This window comes from Octopus bimaculoides, chromosome 20 (assembly GCF_046866305.1).
Source record: "Octopus bimaculoides isolate indiv1 chromosome 20, ASM4686630v1, whole genome shotgun sequence".
Classification (NCBI taxonomy): Eukaryota; Metazoa; Mollusca; class Cephalopoda; order Octopoda; family Octopodidae; genus Octopus; species Octopus bimaculoides.
The window spans coordinates 40421-60107 of record NC_142947.1 but is presented as its reverse complement, the minus strand read 5'-3'; the positions used below and the strand labels follow the sequence as shown (position 1 = coordinate 60107).

The following is a 19687-nucleotide window of genomic DNA, read 5'->3' as shown; positions in this document are numbered from 1 at the left end:
GTCACTGCTGTGTGTGTGTGTATGTGTGTGTATATATATATATATATATATATATATGTATGTATGTATATAGTGATGCTCGGTCAAATTTGTTTGTGCAAGTATAATTGGATTGGACGTGTATTTATTGAAAGCAAATTTGAGGATCTTTTCATTTCCCTGAGGAGACAACAGTTTGTGTAAAAATCAAATTGATTTTAAGTTTTAAGTTTTTGATGCTTTTGAGTCCTGCCAGTCAGTTGTGACTAAACAGATCTATGACCAAAACATGAACCATGTTTGATGCATATTGATATTAAAGATACTATATTGCGGTGGGGGGGGGGGGGGCATGTAGCAGAACATTGAACTAAGGAATACCACAAAGTACTTTACATTCCATGTAGAAAACAGCTTTATATTCCATGTTGCAGAAGAATATACAGAACTGAAGAATATCCAAAACTGTTTTGCTTTATGTAGTAGAACATAGTTTTGTTATTATTAAGGCAGTGAGCTGGTAGAATTGTTAGCATGCCAGGTAAAATGCCTAGTGGTATTTCATCTGTCCTTACATTTTTGTGTTCAAATTCTAGTATGGTCAACTTTACCTTTCATCCTTTCAGAGCTGATAAAATAAGTTCCAGTGAAGCACTGGGGGTTGGTGTAAACAACTGACCCCATTCCCTCAAAGTTGCTTGCCTTGTGTCCACATTTGAAACTTATTATTATTAAGGAATACAGAAAATTACTTTACATTCCTTGTGGCAGAACATTGGACTATAAAATATGTTTAGAAAGAAATAATTTGGGGAAGTTTGGACCATGTAAGTGTTGTTGGTCAGCTAACAGCACCACCATTTACACTGCTTGCTGTAGAGAATATGGGCCCCGTGAAAGAGGTACAGGATGACCATGAAGAAAGAGGTTGGAAGATGGTGGGAGAAAATGAGGTTGATAGAGTGACAGTGAAAGACAGGAGGAAGAAGAGGCAGTTGTCTTTTTGTTGGGGACTTTACAAACTACCTGGGTTATTGATCTTGATTGATTGATTTCTAATGATGTTATGGTTGTGCTCGAAGTGGAGAGAATTTATTTGGGAATGTTGGGCCTGGTTGATGATAGAGAACCAATTTGTGTGTGTGTGTGTGTGTGAGAGAGAGAGAAAACTGTTTTGAATGCTGTGAATACTGAAAAATCAATAACATGACTGAAAACTGGTGTTCAAACACTGGTAAATGCTTATTTATGGTTTCCCACCACCTCTCAAAGTAATACAAATAAGATTCTCAGAGATAGTCTTCAACATTTTCAGGTTTGAGAAGTCTTTGAGTTCATTTTTTTTATAAATTTTAATTGAAGTGCTTTCAGCATTAGCCCCTTGTGAATGTTCCCTTCTCCCCTCAGTGAGACTTCCTTTTTAATCCTTTACCTATTCAGGCCATATTCCTCTTTGTTTTTTCCCCCCCGGGAATTTTGAAGCTTCACTTTTGACTATCTGAATATCTCATGTAGTGAGAATTGGTAAATTCCATGTGAAAATCCAGTCCAGCTAAACATTGATCAGACAGAATAAAGATAGAATTTGACTGTTTACCAATGTCTGCTTGCAGATAGCGCTATTTTAGGTGTTGTTTTGTGTTCACCCACACCCTCCCTCCCCCTCAATGTTTCAACCATGAACTTAACACAACTCAACACTTTTAAAGGGATATGAGAAAAATGGAAATTGCTTTCAAATTTTAGATTTTAATAATGATGGATGGCTTGAGGGCACAGATGAAGTTTCAAGCGAAAAGTGTCAAATGAAGGGCCTTAGTCCTTGATCAGCTGACAGTAATACTGATGGGATTAGATTCACAGATAATTTCAGATGATTCCCTTAATTTTTAAGTACAGGCACTAGTCATTTCCTTGCATCCAGGGGCTGATAGACTGAAAGATGTAGCAATGTTTAATAGTAGCTCCTTGCTTTGATATACTGGGGTACACGACACTGATATGTTGCTTTCTTATTATTTTCTACTGTTAAGTATGTCATTTGATAAAATATATTTCTCTTTTCTTCTAATTGAACCTACAACATAATTACTAAGCTGCAGTGAAGAAAGCTTTAATTATAAAACAGTTGACTTGTTGTAACCTGTTTAAAAGCACTGGAATATTGATAAGAAATCAAAACACTGTTGCAACTTCAGATATTTGAATCAGTACCTAGTAGAGGTGAAGGTAGTTGGAATAAGCTAAATGCATTTGTTCTTGGAGAATATAGGTGTGACTGTTTCTATTGATAATGTCTGCTTGCCCTGTTAGACAGAACTAGGTCCCCCAAAAGCTCAAGAAAGTAAGTATTTAAAATAGATTTGATATCATTGGGCTTTGTGGGAAAACTCTACTCCGTATGAGCACTTTTCATTCTGTAAATATGGAACAACATATTGAAATGTCAAGATTTTGGAGGTGAAACAAACTATAGAAATTTTCTCCCCGTGTCAGCTGTCAAGCAAACTAAAGACAACTTTGAGGAAATACTGCCATAAAGTTCCAGTAGTGTGACTGTGTCTGCACGATTCTGGTTTCAATATCACCGCTGTACAGCACATAGCCTTGGCATGACTAAAGCCTTGAAGGTGAAATTTGCTTGACAAAACCCATGCAAACTTGCTGTCTGTGTCTGGGAGAAACTACTTGTGGAAATTGAGCACAAATACCTTATTACATTCAATTATACCCAGGTGGACTTTAGTGTTCATAAAATACTTCCCAGAGAAGTACTAACACTTGAAAGTGGTGCTATTACACAAAGAGTGAATTAACCAATTTCTAACATGGTTTGCGGTTGAGATTATTAATATAATTTCTATCATACATAACACGTTGAGTTCAGAGATTTGTCTTATAACTCTAATTGATATAGTAATTACTGCTCATTATTAAAATTTTTTGACATTTTGCAAGTGTTTCAAAGTTAGTATAAAATTGGATGTTTTATTAGTTTTGCTTCCATTTTTGCTTTGGATTTGTATATGTGTCTGAGTGTATACACAAATGTGTATGAGAGTGTATACACAAATGTGTGTGTGTGTGTGTGTATGTATACATACACATATACAATAGTCTATATTTTACTTAGTATCAAGAATTTTGTTTTTAGTCCAAACAATAAGAAGCAGCATGAGTTATGTAAAGCTTCATCTAATGGGTCTTCATCCAGTGCATTCCCTTTTTTTTTTTTATTATTCCAGTATATGATTATTTTTTCTCTCTTCGATTCTACACTTAGTTTGCCATTTGCTTGTCTCTGCTTCATCTCTTTCTCTCTCTCTCTCTCTCTCTCTCTCTCTCAAAACTTCGTACATTAATCTCATGCTAACTCCTTATCTTTTTTTTTGTTTGTTTTTGATCAGTTTATTTTACTAATGTCATAATAGGTGTATTTTTATGAACTAGTTCAATGCATTTCTTTCTCATTTCTGGTTTATACAGACTCTATATACTTATGTATTTTTTATACACCTAAAGGATTTAATTATACATTTATGCTACATTCTCTTCAATGATTTCATCTTGTTTTCTATTCACTGTCAAGATTTTTACACCCACATACTATTTTAGGGGTTGTGGTGTGCAGTAATATAATTGTATTGTTACACATCTACCATGGTTCGATTTTAGCAGTATCCTTCAGATTTTTTATTTATTCATTGATTCATGAGAAAGAATGATATTCTTTTGCTGTGAAAATACCACTTTGTAATTAGTTATTCTGGTGTTTTCTGCAACCATGATTTGTAAAAGTAAATTAAAAATGAACAAATGCAAAAATTCAGCCAGTTAAATTTTAGTGTAGCACTCTGAAGATGCAGTTTCAATGATGGCAACCTTGAAAATGCTTCTGGTTAGAAAGGATTTTGTAGTTGAGCATCTCCTGTGGAACTTATTAGTGACTGCACCTTTATCAGTTGAAACCCTGCCAAGGTCCTTCTAGCATGGTTGATAAAATAATCACCAGCACAGGTGTTGATTTAATCTTTGAAACATGTAGCACTGTTTATAGTCGACTGGAAGTACTGAGCTAAAATCTCATTCAGTATTTAATGTCCTTCCTCTAGACTTCAACCCATTTGTTTCATTTGAAATACACTGATTTTTGTTGCAATTAGTTTTGGAAATAATGATGAATTTAGTCAAATAATTTGGTCGTTATTAGGATGGTTTTTGGAGTATAAATTAACATGTAATTTTTATGGAAGTATCATTTTAAGATAAGCAGTCTCAAGATGGTTGGTGTCAAAAGGGTTAACGATTGAAGTCTTTTGTTAATCTATTCCCAGGTTAATCTTGATCCCGGCAAATGTACAATCAAAGATGTCCCACCTGTGACCATTTTGCTCTTATGCTGTAAATGTTGGGGGGTTATATCTTCCCATTAAGACAATAGGGCATAATTTGAGAGACTTTAGCTGTTATTTCTAGTGACCATGTAGAGGTATTACCTGCAGTAATACAGCGTCAATGTTGGAAGTAGTTGAGATGGCACAGTGAGGTTTATCAGTTAAAGAGGTCAAATCCTGCCTCTGTCAAATCAGTCACCTGTGTTAGAGTGGGGGTTTTCATTGGCTTATGTTAATGTAGCTAATTAAATCAATCCAACCAGCGTACAATCATTATCTATAATTAATTAACTAGTTTTTGTTTTGTTATTTCGGTGTTACACATTTAAAGTAATCACTATATTTAACACAAGTTAATCTTTATTAATTATAGCTGGCAAAATCGTTAGCATGCCGGACAAAATGTTGGCGGCATTTTGTCCGTTTTTACATTCGAAGTTCCACCAAGGTCGACTTTACCTTTCATCCTTTTGGGGGTTGATAAAACAAGTACCAGTTGAGCACTGGGGGTTGATGTAATCGACTTATCCCCTCCCTGAAATTGCTGGCCTTGTGCCAAAATTTGAAATCATTAATTATGGCTATTATGTTGGTAAAAACAAAGTTTACAAAACAGTTGTTCCATTTGATTTTAAATGTTGTGTGTGTGTGTGTGTGTGTGTGTATGTATGTATATATAAATAAAATGCGTGTGTGTATTCACTTGCATATTTTTTATTTCTTGGTTTTATTTTTGCTTTTAGACATGCACACATGCCTACACACATTTTTTTGTTTTGGTTTTTGTCAACTTTTTAGCTTCAAGTCCCTTTAGACCCTAGTAGGATTAGACCAACACTTGAGTCCCAACTATATTTTCCTTTATCTACTAGTATAGTTTCCCCCATACACATAGCCATTAGTTGTTGCAGCAGCAGTAGTAGTAGTAGCAGCCATGCACCACTTTCTGTCCTTGTTAGCAAGTACTTGTTGCACCTGAGCATTCTAGACAAGGTTTTACTTTATTCTTAGTACCACTTTCAAAACCAAATAACTGTTGCTGTGATGTTTATTAATGACTTTTGTATGTACTATTTATTATAATTGTTATTATTTCATGAGTTTTTATCTATTTCAATGATCATCTCAGCTTCTATTATTTAACTTGTGCAGATATATAAACCCACAAGCTTATTTAGATTGTCTTTATGCAATTTATGTTTAAATTTATAAGTTCTTTTTTTCATTTACTTAATGTTAATTTGGAGGAACTTGTGTACACCTGTGTAATGGTTTACCTGAGATAAATTTAGTAATTAATTGTTAATGAGTGGAACCATTACGTTATATCGGACATGTATGTCCACATTCAGAAGGTATAAGCCTTGATAACAATGATCAAAATGGAGGCACAAGCTATTAGATTTGGGAATATCCATGACATTGGTTAAGTAATCAAGAAAATTGTAATTTTACCCCAGGCAACTCAATATTTAATTTTCAAAATGGTTTTAATAAGAGTAAGGATAAATGTCATTGAGAAGTTTTTTCACATGGTTTATTTGCTTTTTCCCTTCAGTGTGTGTGTGTTTTATCTTTTGTTTTTCCCATAGGGTCGTGTTTTAGATTTAGAATTAATTGTGCATTAATTATGAAATGCAAAATGAATACGTTTAATAGGATGTGTGTATATAGAGAGATAGAGATGTAATTTTCAGAGTTGGAAGTTCAGTTTCACCCCATCATTATTAGATGTTAGTGTTTCTACAGGAAAGCTCTTTAAATTTTATCAGTGTTTAGTGTTGTTAAATGTTTTTCTCCCTTAACTAAAATAGAAAAAGAACAAAAAAAAAGCATTTCTGTTTGTCAATATATTTTTAAGTAGTTACAGTAATAATGTTATTAGAATTATTGTTTAACATTCTGAGCTCAAATCTGCTGATGTCAGCTTTACCTTTCATCCCTCCAGGGGCAATATGATAAGTACCTGTTGAGCACTGAAATCACTGTAATTAAATTCTCTCCCTCAAAATTTCAGACTCTGTGCTTTAAATATAAAGTAATTGCTTCACATTCTGAGTTCAAATTCTGCTGAGGTCAACTTTACCTTTCATCCCTCCAGGTACCAATCAAGTACTGGAATCAATGTATTCAATTAACACACACCCTCCCTGAAAAAATTATGGGCCTTGTGCCTATATTGGAAAGCATTTCTTTAATGATTTGTGTTTATTGAAAATCTCTAGATGTTTAGATGTTGTTATCACATCTCCACCAGCATATTGCCCTTGTTGGCAAGGTGCACAATTTCATGTTGTTACTAGTCAGACACCTAGTCAACATGGCAGAATAACCCAGATGGGAGGTGATGATGGTAGTCATGGGGTGAGGTTCGCATCAGAAAGATCAAATAACAAATCAGTTACTGAAATACAGAATGCAAGGGGTATTTGAGGACATATGCGGTAATTCAATGAAACAACTCTAACCTAGCAAAAAACCAAATGTATTTGAATAAAAATGTCTACACATGTTCTTAATAAAGCTAACTTATAACATTATTCTATGAATCTACTTTTTACTTCATTGATGGCTGCAAAGTGGGACTGGAATTGTTGAATTGTTGCACTAAATGGTCCTTATTTGACATCCTTTGGACTTTGGTGGTCTTTAGTGACACTATGGCATTGTAAGGGTGTTGATTGGTCTCCTTTTCAGTGATGTTCTGAACATAGTAATCCATGAAATTTAAATTTGGCATGCATGGAGGCCATGAGTTACATGATCATAACCCATTCTTGGGTTATGTGGGTGTTAAGTCTTGATGAAACACATTTGGCCTTCTACTACGTACTTCAACCATCCAGGGTTTAACAACCCTTTCCAGCACCTCTCCATAACCAACATCATTAATTCTAAGACATAGAAAGATGTGAAGTGACACAACATGACCTTCATTACTCACTACTCCTAAAATCATAACAGTTGCTGGAAATTTAGTGTACGTCAACTCTAGGATCATTGAAGGGTCTCTATACATAACCATCTATCGTTTCTCCTGTTAGATTTTGGCTCATCTCTGATGAGAAAAACCTCAGCCAATACCAAAACAAGCCATGTTTGTGAGGGTTTTACACCTTAAGGAACTGCTTGATGCTGGTCAGTTTTCTCGAGTCTTTGTACAAATAAATTGGTCTTTACTCAGTACATAGGACATGTATCAAATGTCCATATGCGCCACATTTCTGATAGTGTAATCCAACTCGTGAAGTTCTTATACAATGGCCCTCATTGATTTTTCTGGGATCATCATTTTCAACCTGTTGGATTAATTGTGGTATCTGAATGTCTAAGCTGAAACATTCCTGTGTGAGGCTTCTAACTTCATCTACACTTTTATGTACAAAAGCTCTTGCAGCATTTTAAGTGTTAGCAATTTCTAAAACATGGCAACAATCACTGAATGTCTTTTCATTTCTTGTATTAGCATTTTATTTGCTGTGGCATATCTGAAAGAAATATAAACATTTTGTTTTGACGAGAGTAATATACTGATAATTTTCCTCAAATACCCTTACACCCTGTATTATTGATAAACTGGTGGGAGTCATTTTATTCAGCTAATTCTATTGATATTGTATATTACCATCGATAAGTCTTCTAATTTGCTGAATTATTAAAAAAAAATTTATGGCAATGTTATTTTCAAGTTTAGAATTTCCTACCTTTTAGATTAAAAATTTCTCTTTAATATTTTAAATTTGGAATAAGAATAATGGAAATGCTTATAGGAAATTCTGTTTCATGCCAAATGGCCTAAATAATAATAGTGCATACCAGTACTAAATAGAATTAATAATTTTTGGTACAGTTTGAGATTGTCTAATCAGCAGACTTTTGTTGAATGATTATAGTAACACATGACATTGTTTTCTTATGTATGTATATTATTTATTTAGCTGGTAAAAATAATTTCTAATGTCAGTATCTTAGTTTCTGTTCAGATTTAAAACAATGGCAGTCTATACAACACACTCAATACCAAAAATAGCTTTTGCTTTATTGTGCTATCAACTTTTTCCTTCAAGATCTTTTTTCGGTCTTGCTATATATATAAGAACATTTTTAATATCATATAAGGTGAAACTTTTGTTGCTTTAATTACTGCTGTTTATTACACATCAATAGTTTAACAATTACATCAGTTAATTTTTCTCTGGAAATTTGCTTTTTATTTTTTAGAAATATCTGCAATCTTCATTTGTTGCTTTAATATTTCAATTGTCTTTGCTAATTATTAGTCTTTTAAGAAAGTATTTTTAAATGAATGTTGAGTCCACATCTACCATCACTGCCCCAATTCCTCCCCCACCCCACTCCTTCCACTATTCATCCTTTATCGTATATATATATATATATATTGAACACATTTGTTTCTAAGTTCTAAAACTATAATTATTATTAATAGTAATAATAGTAGTAATAATAATTAAGCCGAAAGATCTTCAATAAATCCTGCCCATTTTTACTTGTTTATTTCTGTTCTTTTCAGTGGACACGGGTAGTCGAATAACGGATTCCACTGCATCTTTCATCAGCAATTCTCACCTGTTAATGGCAGTGAATGCCTTCTTGTGTTGTCTGCTGGCACTGCTCTGAGTTTAAAAATAACAGCAACAAAAACAACAACAAAAAAAAAAATTATGAAAGACAGCCTCCCGTGCCCGTTTGCCCGCCCGCCTGCCTATCCGCCCGCCCGTTTGCCCACCTGCTGTGTTTCTTTTGCCCCTTCTATTAAAATTGGAAAAAAAATTTTAAAAAAGGCACCAAATCACTTAAAAAAAAAAAAAATCTTTTAAGGAAAAGGAAAAAAATAACAAACCTAAAAACAAAACAAGATGCCAACAAAACAACATCAATGTGTTTGACTGGAAGGAAGTTGGAGGAGGTGGAGGAGGAGGAAAATATTTCAAACCAAAGACAAAACAAAAAACAACCTCAAACAAACAAGACTTTTACTCCAGTAATATCAGTGAAAGGAAAAAAAAAAAAAAAACAAAGACAAAAAACAAAATACAAGTGTGTGGAATGAACATTCATTATTTTAAAATATTGAAAGAACTACAATATTTGGAAATTGAAGCAAGACCCATTTTTTTTTAAGGACCTTTTTCTTTTTAAAGTTTTTAAATAAAAAAAGCTTAGCTCGGCTCCTATGTGCACACATTTTGTGCCTCCATCATATTACCCTGTGGAGGATTGATATCTTTCAGTAACAGTTAAAGAATTCTCTTGGACTGTGTAGAGACTCTCGGAATTTCTTTTTTTTTTTTTCTCTCCCCCAAATTAAATCAATCAGTAAAGCTGTCATGACTCAAACTTTCTAAAACTGGAGAGAAAGAGAAGGGGAAGGTCACGAGGAGAGGGGTCGGATGTTGTCCAGTCCCCCTCCCTCTCTCTCTCTCTCTCCCCCCAACTTCTTACAAGAGTGAAAGTTCATTTTTATCTTTTTTCCCCCCTTTCTCTCTCTCCATTGTGCAGCCACTTGAGTTAGGGTGACCAGAACAAACCCCCACCACCACCACCACCAAAAAACTAATAATAATAAATGAAAATGAATTTTCATAATTGTTTGAGAGCGCGTACCTGTGTGTATATGTATGCGTGCGTGTGTGTGTGCATATGCGTATGTGTGTATGTATGTACATATGCTCCCACATGCATCCTATTAAGTTTGGCATTACACATTCCCTGATATAATTTGGCTCAGTTGGTGAAGTGTGCATAGCAAATTTATTTTACTTTATTATTATTTTTTTTTCTGCAGTGCTTGATCTATTACTACACAACACTATTATAATTTATTTTAAACCCCACCCCATCTCTTTCTCTCTTCTCTCTCTGTGCAAATGTATATTTTTCACCATTGGGTGGGTGAGGTTTATTTTTTATGTTCTTTCATTTCATTTTTCTCTTCTATCTCTAAAAGTTGAGTAAACCTAGTCAACCATTCCTTAAATCTCTCCGAACCAACAAAATATTCCTCAATTACTATCTTACTCTAAAGTGTAAACCCCCTCCCTCTCCAATTTAAGTATAAAATTTTTCTGTTCTTTTTAAATTCTCAAGTCTAGGCCGGTATTTAAAAAAAAATAATAATCCTTCAGTTTTGCTTATTTCATATTTTTAAAAATCAGCTTCTATGGTATTAAAATAGCTTTTATTTCTCCACCCCTTCCTGATTTTCTTTCTTTACCTGCTTTTTCGGTTATGCTTGGAAGTGATTGTTGATGTTGACATAGTATCAGGTATGTAAATATAGTCTACAATGTAATTAGTAGTATACCTGTTGAATTTTTTAAAATCACTGCCTTCATAAATTTTATAAGTCTCATCATTTTAATTTAGGAAACTTGAATTCAGCCACCAGTTTACAAGGGATGGAAATTGATATTTCTGTCTCAGTGACTATTATCTTTGGCATTATTACAATTACTACTACTACTACATGGTTATAAATCTATTATTACACTTCATCATATACAATTATTAATTGCAGAAGCTTATTCTCCAAACTTATGACAATTATCAGTTAATAATATTATTATTCTGGAAGGTTTTAAGTTGCTTATATTTTTTTTGTTTAATTAAAAAGAAAAAAAAAAGCAAACAAAGAAACAAACATTATTAGCGATTTAAAATGACTTACTTAAATGTCTTTATTCTTGTGGGGTTTTTAACTTTCCCCCCCTGATTAGTTCTATTGGAGGCTATTAATATATATATATATATATATATATATATATACATACATATATATAATGCATCTTATGTTTAGAAAGTGCCACTCACCTCTATTCTTCTGTTATGCATTTTGGGAGTTATGGTACACTTGAAGTTTAGTTGTTTCTGCTAATGGATTCAACCATCAATAATTCCTTGAGTGTCTTTTATCATCATAATTCACCCTATGACAGCCTCAACTACTCGTTTTCTTTTTTTTTTTTCTTTTGTGCGCGTGTGTGTATCTGTTTTTGTTTTGTATGTTGAACATCTTAGGCTTGTGGCAGAGGGGTGTGGGGTGAAGGCGAACTGGTCCTGGTGTTTATATATATATATAGGAAAATGAAAAATGATATGGCAGAATGCTAAACTGGAAGCATATTTTAATAAAGATTTCTCTAACCGGCTTTCGTTGCGAAGCAAATTTTCAAGAAGAGGGAGAATGAAAATGTTTTTTACAAAGTACAAAATGAAGGAAATAATATATAAAAAAAATAATATATATAAAAATAAACATACCAATACATTATATTGTCTTTGAGCTTTTGAAGTTCAGTGGTAATTCATGTATATAATGGTTGGAAAAATAAGGATGCATGAGAATTGAGAGCTGTGTTAGGTTTTAAAAAAGGGTTAAAAGTTTGTGTTAAGCAGGAAGTGTGGTGTTAAAACAGGAAGTGTGTGTAAGGGGAGACAAATGTTCTTAGTTGGAGTTATGAACTCTTTTTTTCAACAGGAAGTTTGTCTGTTCCTAGGAGTTCATAACTCCAACTAAAAACATTTGTCTCCCCTTACACACACTTCCTGTTTTGACACCACACTTCCTGCTTAACACAAACTTTTAACCCTTTTTTTTAAACCTAACACTGCTCTCAATTCTCATGCATCCTTATTTTTCCAACCATTATATACATGAATTACCATTGAACTTCAAAAGCTCAAAGACAATATAATGTATTGGTATGTTTATTTTTTTAATATATTATTTTCTTCATTTTGTACTTCCTTGTAAAAAACATTTTCATTCTCCCTCTTCTTGAAAATTTGCTTCGCAACGAAAGCCGGTTTGAGAAATCTTTATTAGAATATGCTTCCAGTTTAGCATTCTGCCTTATTATTATTTTTCATTTTCCTATTATTTCTCCACGTGCGGTTAACACAACCCTACTATTTGCTGACTTATATATATACATACACATATATATATATATATAAATGACTGTACAAGCATGAATCTCTGAAGGCATGTCTTTCTCCAGAGTTAGAAATATTTAATGACAGCACAGTGCTTGATTTTTTTGAGATGTTCAGTGTTCTTGTCCCCCTCAATCAGAAACAACAAACAAACAAGTACAAAATATTTAAATTTCAGTGTAAATCTATAGACTTGGAAAAAAAAACAAATCACAAAAGTCACTCCTTCAAAATCAAACTTAGGTTCTGTTTTATATCATTTTTGAATTAATCTTAAGTTCCTGTTTTTGTTCACTTGTTTATTTCTTTTGCTACATGTTTTTCATATTTTCCCAGATCTAGTCATTCATGTCTCAAGTTGAAAAAAAAAAACCTCAAAAAGCCTAAGTTTTAAAATGTTATCAGCTAATCTCTCTTCCATTAAAAGCAAAAAAAAAAAAAAAATCAATCAATAGCTTATTAAATCATTAATTATAATAGGTATTGAACTACTGTCTCAGTGCTAACTCCCTTACTCAACTAAAAGTGTGTGTTTTTTTTGTAAATAGAAGCTATCTGGTCAATGTTCTTTGTATGATTCTGTGTATATGGAATACCAAATATATTGCAAGTCCAATGCTAAAATTTCTTCTAACTACAGTTAAAGAGAGAGAAAAGAAAAACAAAACAAAAATACAGTCTATTTGATCTCTTATTTTCTGGCCGTTAATGTTAATGGTTTTAATTAGATTGGCTATTATCTTTTAACGATTTGTACCTCCTTTTAGAATATAGTTTCTTTGTTTCTTTAAGGTCTCTTTTTTTTTTTTTTTCCTTTCCTTTTTAAAATTTCCTAAAACTCAGCTTCCTAGTTTTTCATTTCTTTGTACTTTATGGTACTGCCTAAGTTGGTGCTGAAGTCCTTAGATGACATTTTCAAATAATGCATCTGAAAAAGATAAGCCAATGATATAAAGATACTGATTTTTTGAAAATCAGAAAAAAAATTTTAAATAAAAAAAAAAAGTTATGTAAAAATTTCAGTGAAATGAGTTTTTTTTTTTTTTTTTTCCCAAAGATTAATTTTAATCTTTTAGATTAGTATTAGAAAACTTTGACAACACACAAAAAAAAAGATCAAAAATATTCTTTTTTTATTGTTATTGGGTGGGGTGTATATTTATTTTTGTAAAAGAAAAATTATTTGAGATTTTTAAAACTGTGGCTTAGCTAGTTATTATTGGAGTCATCTGTTATAATTTTTTAGACTGACTTACTGGGGTGTGTGGGGATTAATGTATTTACAAATTTTTAATAAGTTTTAGAAATATTTTAACAGATAATCACTATGTGATTCTTCCTAGATTGCTGGATATGTTTTTTTTTTTTTTTTTTTTTTACATGCTTAAATGAACAGAAAAATGTGTTTATTTTTCTTTTCTTTTCTTTTTGCCTATTTATCACTCTTTGATGTATATATTATTTTTGGTTGCACTTCAAAATTTTCTTTTCGATAATTAAAGAATTAGTTTTAGTTTATTTTTTAAAAAAAGCAACATTTAAAAAGCATTAAACTACTAAGCTGTAATAACTGGCAATATGCTTGAAAAATTTGCAATATTCTTTCACCCTACTGACACACACACACACACACACACACACACACACATACATAAATAACTTGTATAAATCTTTTGTCATTTATGTCTCTGTCCTTTTTGGTTTTTTTGGTTTTCATTTAAAAAAAAAAAAAACCTGTACAGCACTGTTTATTGGTTGATTAGCTTATCGTGACATCTTTAATAAATCGTAATAAAATGTGATTATATAATGGACATGAACTTATTCTGCAGCATAAATCAAACAATTTGCTATTCCAATAATAATAATAATAATAAAGTATATTATTTACCTGAAAGGTTTTGCCTTATATCAACATTTATTCTTTCAATTTTTGCCTTATGACTGATGATGATGATGATGATGCCTGCTGCTTAAAATTGGTTTGATTCCTTTGTGTTTATTGACAGTCTTGTTGGCTTGCATTCCCTCATACATACATACGTACGTGCATATGTGTGTGTGTGTGTGCGTATGCATATTATTGTGGTCAAGTCGGTCTCCTGCTATTTCTGTGTATTGCCTGTGGGTGCCCAGGGAACACTAAACATGTATATACATATATATACACACTCACACGTACAGACTAATGCTCAGCAATAGCCATATAAAGGAAGATTGAGTGGGGGTGGAGAGTGAGTGAGTGAGAGAGAGAGAGTGAGTTGGCAGGAGGTATTATTTTGCAGGAAAAAAAACAAGTTGAACAGTTAGAATTTAGGAAAGCAACTGGGTCACCACAAACTGGTTTGAAAGGTATTATCAGAGTATTTTTCAACTATGATTGTGATTGTGTACGTGTATTGCACCTAAGAACCTTCAAAGTTACAATTTACTACATCATATACATGCACACACACACACACACAATCAAAATTTTAAATCATTCTACTTGTCTCTCCTTTCTTAGTCTGGTAAACATGATTTTTTTTATTTTCATTTTATAATCATTTCCATACAGTTTTTGGATTATTTTTTTTGTCTTCTCATTATACCTACTTGTATCCTATTTAAAAAAAAAAATCTTCCTTTTTGTTTATAGTTTGGTTAGTAAACAGTTCTGTTTTGTTCCATTCATAGTGTCTTGACTGTTTCTTGTAGTGCAGGCTTCTGTACCTGTCATTTCTGTCACCTTTCATCATTCTTCAGAATTCGTCGTCACATTTTGCTTTTCTTTTTTTAATTTTTAATACATGCTAAAATCTAAGAAACCTATTAATTGCGAGGCTGCCTGTCCCTGGTAATGAAAGATGGCTACGGCAGGGCTATTGTTCTCTTGAGATGTTCCATGTTAGTTCAGTGAAGCAAATTAGATTTCTTACTAATAATTAAAAAAGAAAAAAAAAAAACAAATGGTGAATCCACTATCATAATCATTATTTGTTGGCAGTTTTTGTAACGTCTGTTGGACACACACAACAGACATTAATGCTTTTTGTAGCTGTTGACTCCTGTTATATTTTAAGGATTAAAATCTTTTTTTTCTTCTGCAAGACTTCTCTTGGCCTGTTCAGCATTCTATTAGTTTCCAGTCGAGTTAAATGCTTTAAACTCCCATATTTAAAAGGTTTTAGCATTTAACCAATTCCACAACCGCCACTTAATATCTGCATTGATTTCATTTAAATAGAAATCTTGGAGATTCTCTGGACCATTTTGTTCCGGAATTGGGATGGTGGGTGAGGGTGCTTTATATTTATTTATTTTTTTTAACAACTTACAATCAAATTCATTTGATAATTTTTCTCAAAAATCTATATTCCGAATTGTAGGAAAGAGACACTTTAACCTTTTGAACTTGTAAGTACACTTTAATGGGTGTGGTTTCATTTGATCATAAACCTAGAAAGGTGTAAAAGCAATTTGCTTTTATAGTTTGCTGATTATCAGCTGTAAGAACGAAACTCTCTGGCCACCAACATTTGTGTCTTCCAGGGAAATAATGTCAACCAAAATCAAGCCTGGTAAAGTGCATTGGCAGATTCAAAGGGTTATACTTTTGCTAGCTTGGTAGCTGTGAGGAAATTCTTGATTCTGCTTATTGTTTGTCTCAAGTTTTTACTACTTTCCATAGTTTTCTCTTATCTAGTGTGTGTGTGTGTTCAATCTTCATATTTTAATTCTTTGCTATGAATAAAAGGGGAGAAAAAGACAACTAATTTAGCAGGTAAATATCCCACTTAAAAACTTTTTTTCGTTAAGCATTAAAGAGTTTGCGTCACATCTCTGATTTGGATGCTTAATGAAGACTGTTTTTGGGGGGTTTTTTGTTTTGTTTTTTGCCAATCCAAAAGTGTTTGTCTTCAGTGTAATGTGCTTACACAAAATGGCCAGTATATTAGGATTCAATGGTGTATTGTAAATGTATATAATGTAAAAATGGGAGCTTTAAAGTTTAGTAACATTCCATTCATTTCACACTATTTGAAACAAAGTTCTTTGTAGTGTTCTACATCTTTATAAATTGCTGTGTTCGTGTGTATATATATATATATATACATACATACTCATACTATATATATACACACACACACACACAAGTATACATACACACTCATACTATATATATATATATATATATATATATATATATATATATATATGGGGTACTGTTCTGTTATTGGTGGGATCAACAGAAAAAAAGTATTATATGCAGTAAGAGAATTTAATATAGCCAGGATTTAAAAGAAACCTACTATTTGTTTCATGCCTCTGAAAATTGAGTGGTTGAACAACCTTGTTTTTCAGTCTGAATGATTGCATGCAAATGCATGCCATGCTATACAAGTTTGTCTGACCATTGTATTATCAGAGACATAGAACCAATTCTAGCTTGCATTTAAATCCTGCATATTAAATGGTGTGTGTGTGTGTGTGTGTGTATATATATATATATATATATTTGTGTATGATTTTCATATGGTGCAGGTTGACCTTCTGGTGAAGGCTGCATGACCAAAACTTTGAAGTTACTGTCAACCTTTTCCGTGTAAAAACTAGACTGTCCTCTACTGAAAGGTATTGAGTAATCCTTCAATTGTTTATATATATACACATACATACATCCATTCATGTACATGCCTGGATGTGCAATATGGAAAAACTGTACATAATATATGTGAAGTTTATCTGGTTTAAGCTAATGTAATTCACACTGTTGCTCTTCCGATTATCTTGCTTTTATGTGTTCATTCAGGTAACTAGAAAGCATAATAGCAAGACATTTGTATCGTGAGTGTGTGAGTTACTGGCTTTCAAGATGCGTGTATGTATGTATGTACACACACACACACACACACACACACACACTCAAAGAGATTTAGTGTTTCTTACATTCCTTTTGAGGGTACCTTCTTGAGATTCACCAATTTTGCTAGTTGGAATTTAAGCATTCTGAGAGAGTTTTTTTCTTTTTTTCTGTTTATCTTGTTAATGTTTTTTTTTTTTTTTCATGTTCTGTTGTTCGAATTTTGTTCCTAAATATTCTGAAACCCAGAAGGTAGTTGATCCTTTCCAATCCATACTGCCATCCTATATTATTTCGTCAGATTCACCAATGGTGCCAAGAAATACATTACAATATATATATATATATATATATATCGTGTGTTTGTGTATGCACACATGCGTATATGTATGTTTTGCTTTCTTTATTATTGCAAAAGTCTGCCGAGAACCACTGTTAAAATAAATGAACAGCATTTTTCTAAGTAACAGGCACTAAACAGGTATATACACACATGCTTTATACATATTTGCATGCACATTACATGTGTATATCATATGTGCATAGGTATACATTTGTATATTTTGTGTGTGTGTGTGTAAATATATATTTATATACATACGTGTGTGTGTATATCCATGTATATATACATGTGTGTGTGTGTCTGTGTGTATATATATTTGTGTGTGTATCCATATACAAATATACATTTGTATGTATGTACGTATGTGTATATATATATATACTATATACATAATACATAGGTGTGTGTATCTTTATAATATATATATATATATGTGTGTGTATGTATATATATATATGTGTGTATACACATATATATACTATACACAGTTCTATTTTTTGAATACTTATCTTTTGTGATATCTTTGTTAGAAATTTACCTAATATTCTGTTAACTGTTTCATGTTTTGGTAAAATAGAACTGATCATACAATCCAAGAATCGTTTCTAATACCAGCCCCCAAAATTAGGAACTGTTAATATTACTTGTCTGGGTTAATTAGGGAGCAGTGTTATTTGAAAGGGATTCAACTACTTAAATCAGCTCTCACGGATGCTTTTTTTTTTTATCTTTTTTTTTTTTTTTTTTTTTTTGTTACGCAGCAAAGTTAATTAATGTCATGGTAAAATCTAAACATTGTCAAAGACTTTGGAAAGAATAAATAAATAAAAAAAAATTAATAAATTTTCAGTTTACAGATTCATTTTTGTTTTTTTATTTTATTTTAATTTTTCTGCGAATTTCTGTAGTTAATTCCTAAACATCTTTTTATTCATTTGTTGTTTAGCTTTTTCCCTCTCCCCCCCTGCCACCACCACCACCACCAAACATTCTTCTAAGCCTGCTCAGACCCAGCTGGCACAACGTAAAATGCACCCAGTACACTCTGTAAAGTAGTTGGTGTTAGGAAGGGCATACAGCCATCGAAGCCATGCCAGAATGGACAATTGGTGCTTGGTACAGCGTTCCCAGCTTGCCCACTCCTGTCAAACTGTCCAACCCATGCCAGCATGGACAACGGACATTGATGATGATGATGTACTGGTATTTGGTTTGGAACATATTTTTTTTTATCTTTGTTTCCCCCCCAACTGCACTCCCTAATGTGTCCCCTCCTCTCCTTATTTTTCATCTCGACTCTTTAGCCTTCAGATTACTCTGTCAAATGTAATGCTTATTTATTCTCATTGCTTTGAATTAATCATGCACTGTCTCATAGCTTTGAGATTTTGATGGAGTGTTTGTTTATTTTTAGAAGGACATTGTAGGGTAGGTGTGAGGAGCTGGATCTGGCTGGTTTGAACACAAAACAGGTGGAATATTTTGGCTGGATATGGCTATTTTGAATAGTTAAGGATTATGGTTGTAATAGTATGTAAGCCACCAAATGTTAAAGAAGGTTGCTTCACAACCACATGGTCTCTGGTTCAACCTCACTGCATGTCAACTTCAGAGAGTGTCATTTTCTATAATCTGCTAAGGATTATAGAAAAATAAGGGGACAACTTATACCTTGTGGGTGAAACTGGATTATTAGAAAATTAGCTTATTGGACAGGATGTATTCATTGAGCCAATGCTATGACCTTGTCACACTCTGTCGTACTGATTTTGTCTGAAGATTGTATTATGGCTACATGTCTATGGAATACTCTACCATTTATTGAACAATTTAATCCTCACCATCAAAACATGATACATCTGTGTCCGTCTTTCCCATCCTGGTGTCTGTGATTAGGCTGTTGTTTCTTGCAGATTGAGCTTTTCCACTCACCATTGGCGACTTAGTCATATATTTGGTTTTAATACGCACATGCACGTTTTAAATTCAATTATAACTTTAAATCCTCTTCCTCCTCCTCATCGTTTTTAATGGCCACTTTTCTATGCTGGCATGAGTCAGCAAAAATTACTGAGGCAGAATTTCTACAACTTGGATAGTCTTCCTGCTGCCAATCCTCACCTGTTTCCAAGTAAGGTAAAATTCTTCATCACTGTTTGTCTCTGACCACCA

At 32.8% G+C, this 19687-nt stretch overlaps 1 protein-coding gene across 27 annotated transcripts in view; it reads left to right on the top strand.

Moving 5' to 3' along the window:
* LOC106878297 (neural cell adhesion molecule 2) overlaps positions 1-19687 on the top strand; it is a 131339-nt gene that overhangs the window by 82906 nt on the left and 28746 nt on the right. For 8 of the 27 annotated variants that reach the window (XM_052975242.2, XM_052975239.2, XM_089337871.1 and 5 more), the window contains one exon: positions 8905-10898. The exons of the other annotated variants lie outside the window; for them this stretch is intronic. In XM_052975242.2, coding sequence (XP_052831202.1) covers positions 8905-9011 — 107 coding nt within the window. In that variant the 3' untranslated portion in view covers positions 9012-10898. Of the gene's footprint in view, positions 1-8904; positions 10899-19687 lie in introns of those variants that run through there. 27 annotated transcript variants of the gene reach the window in all.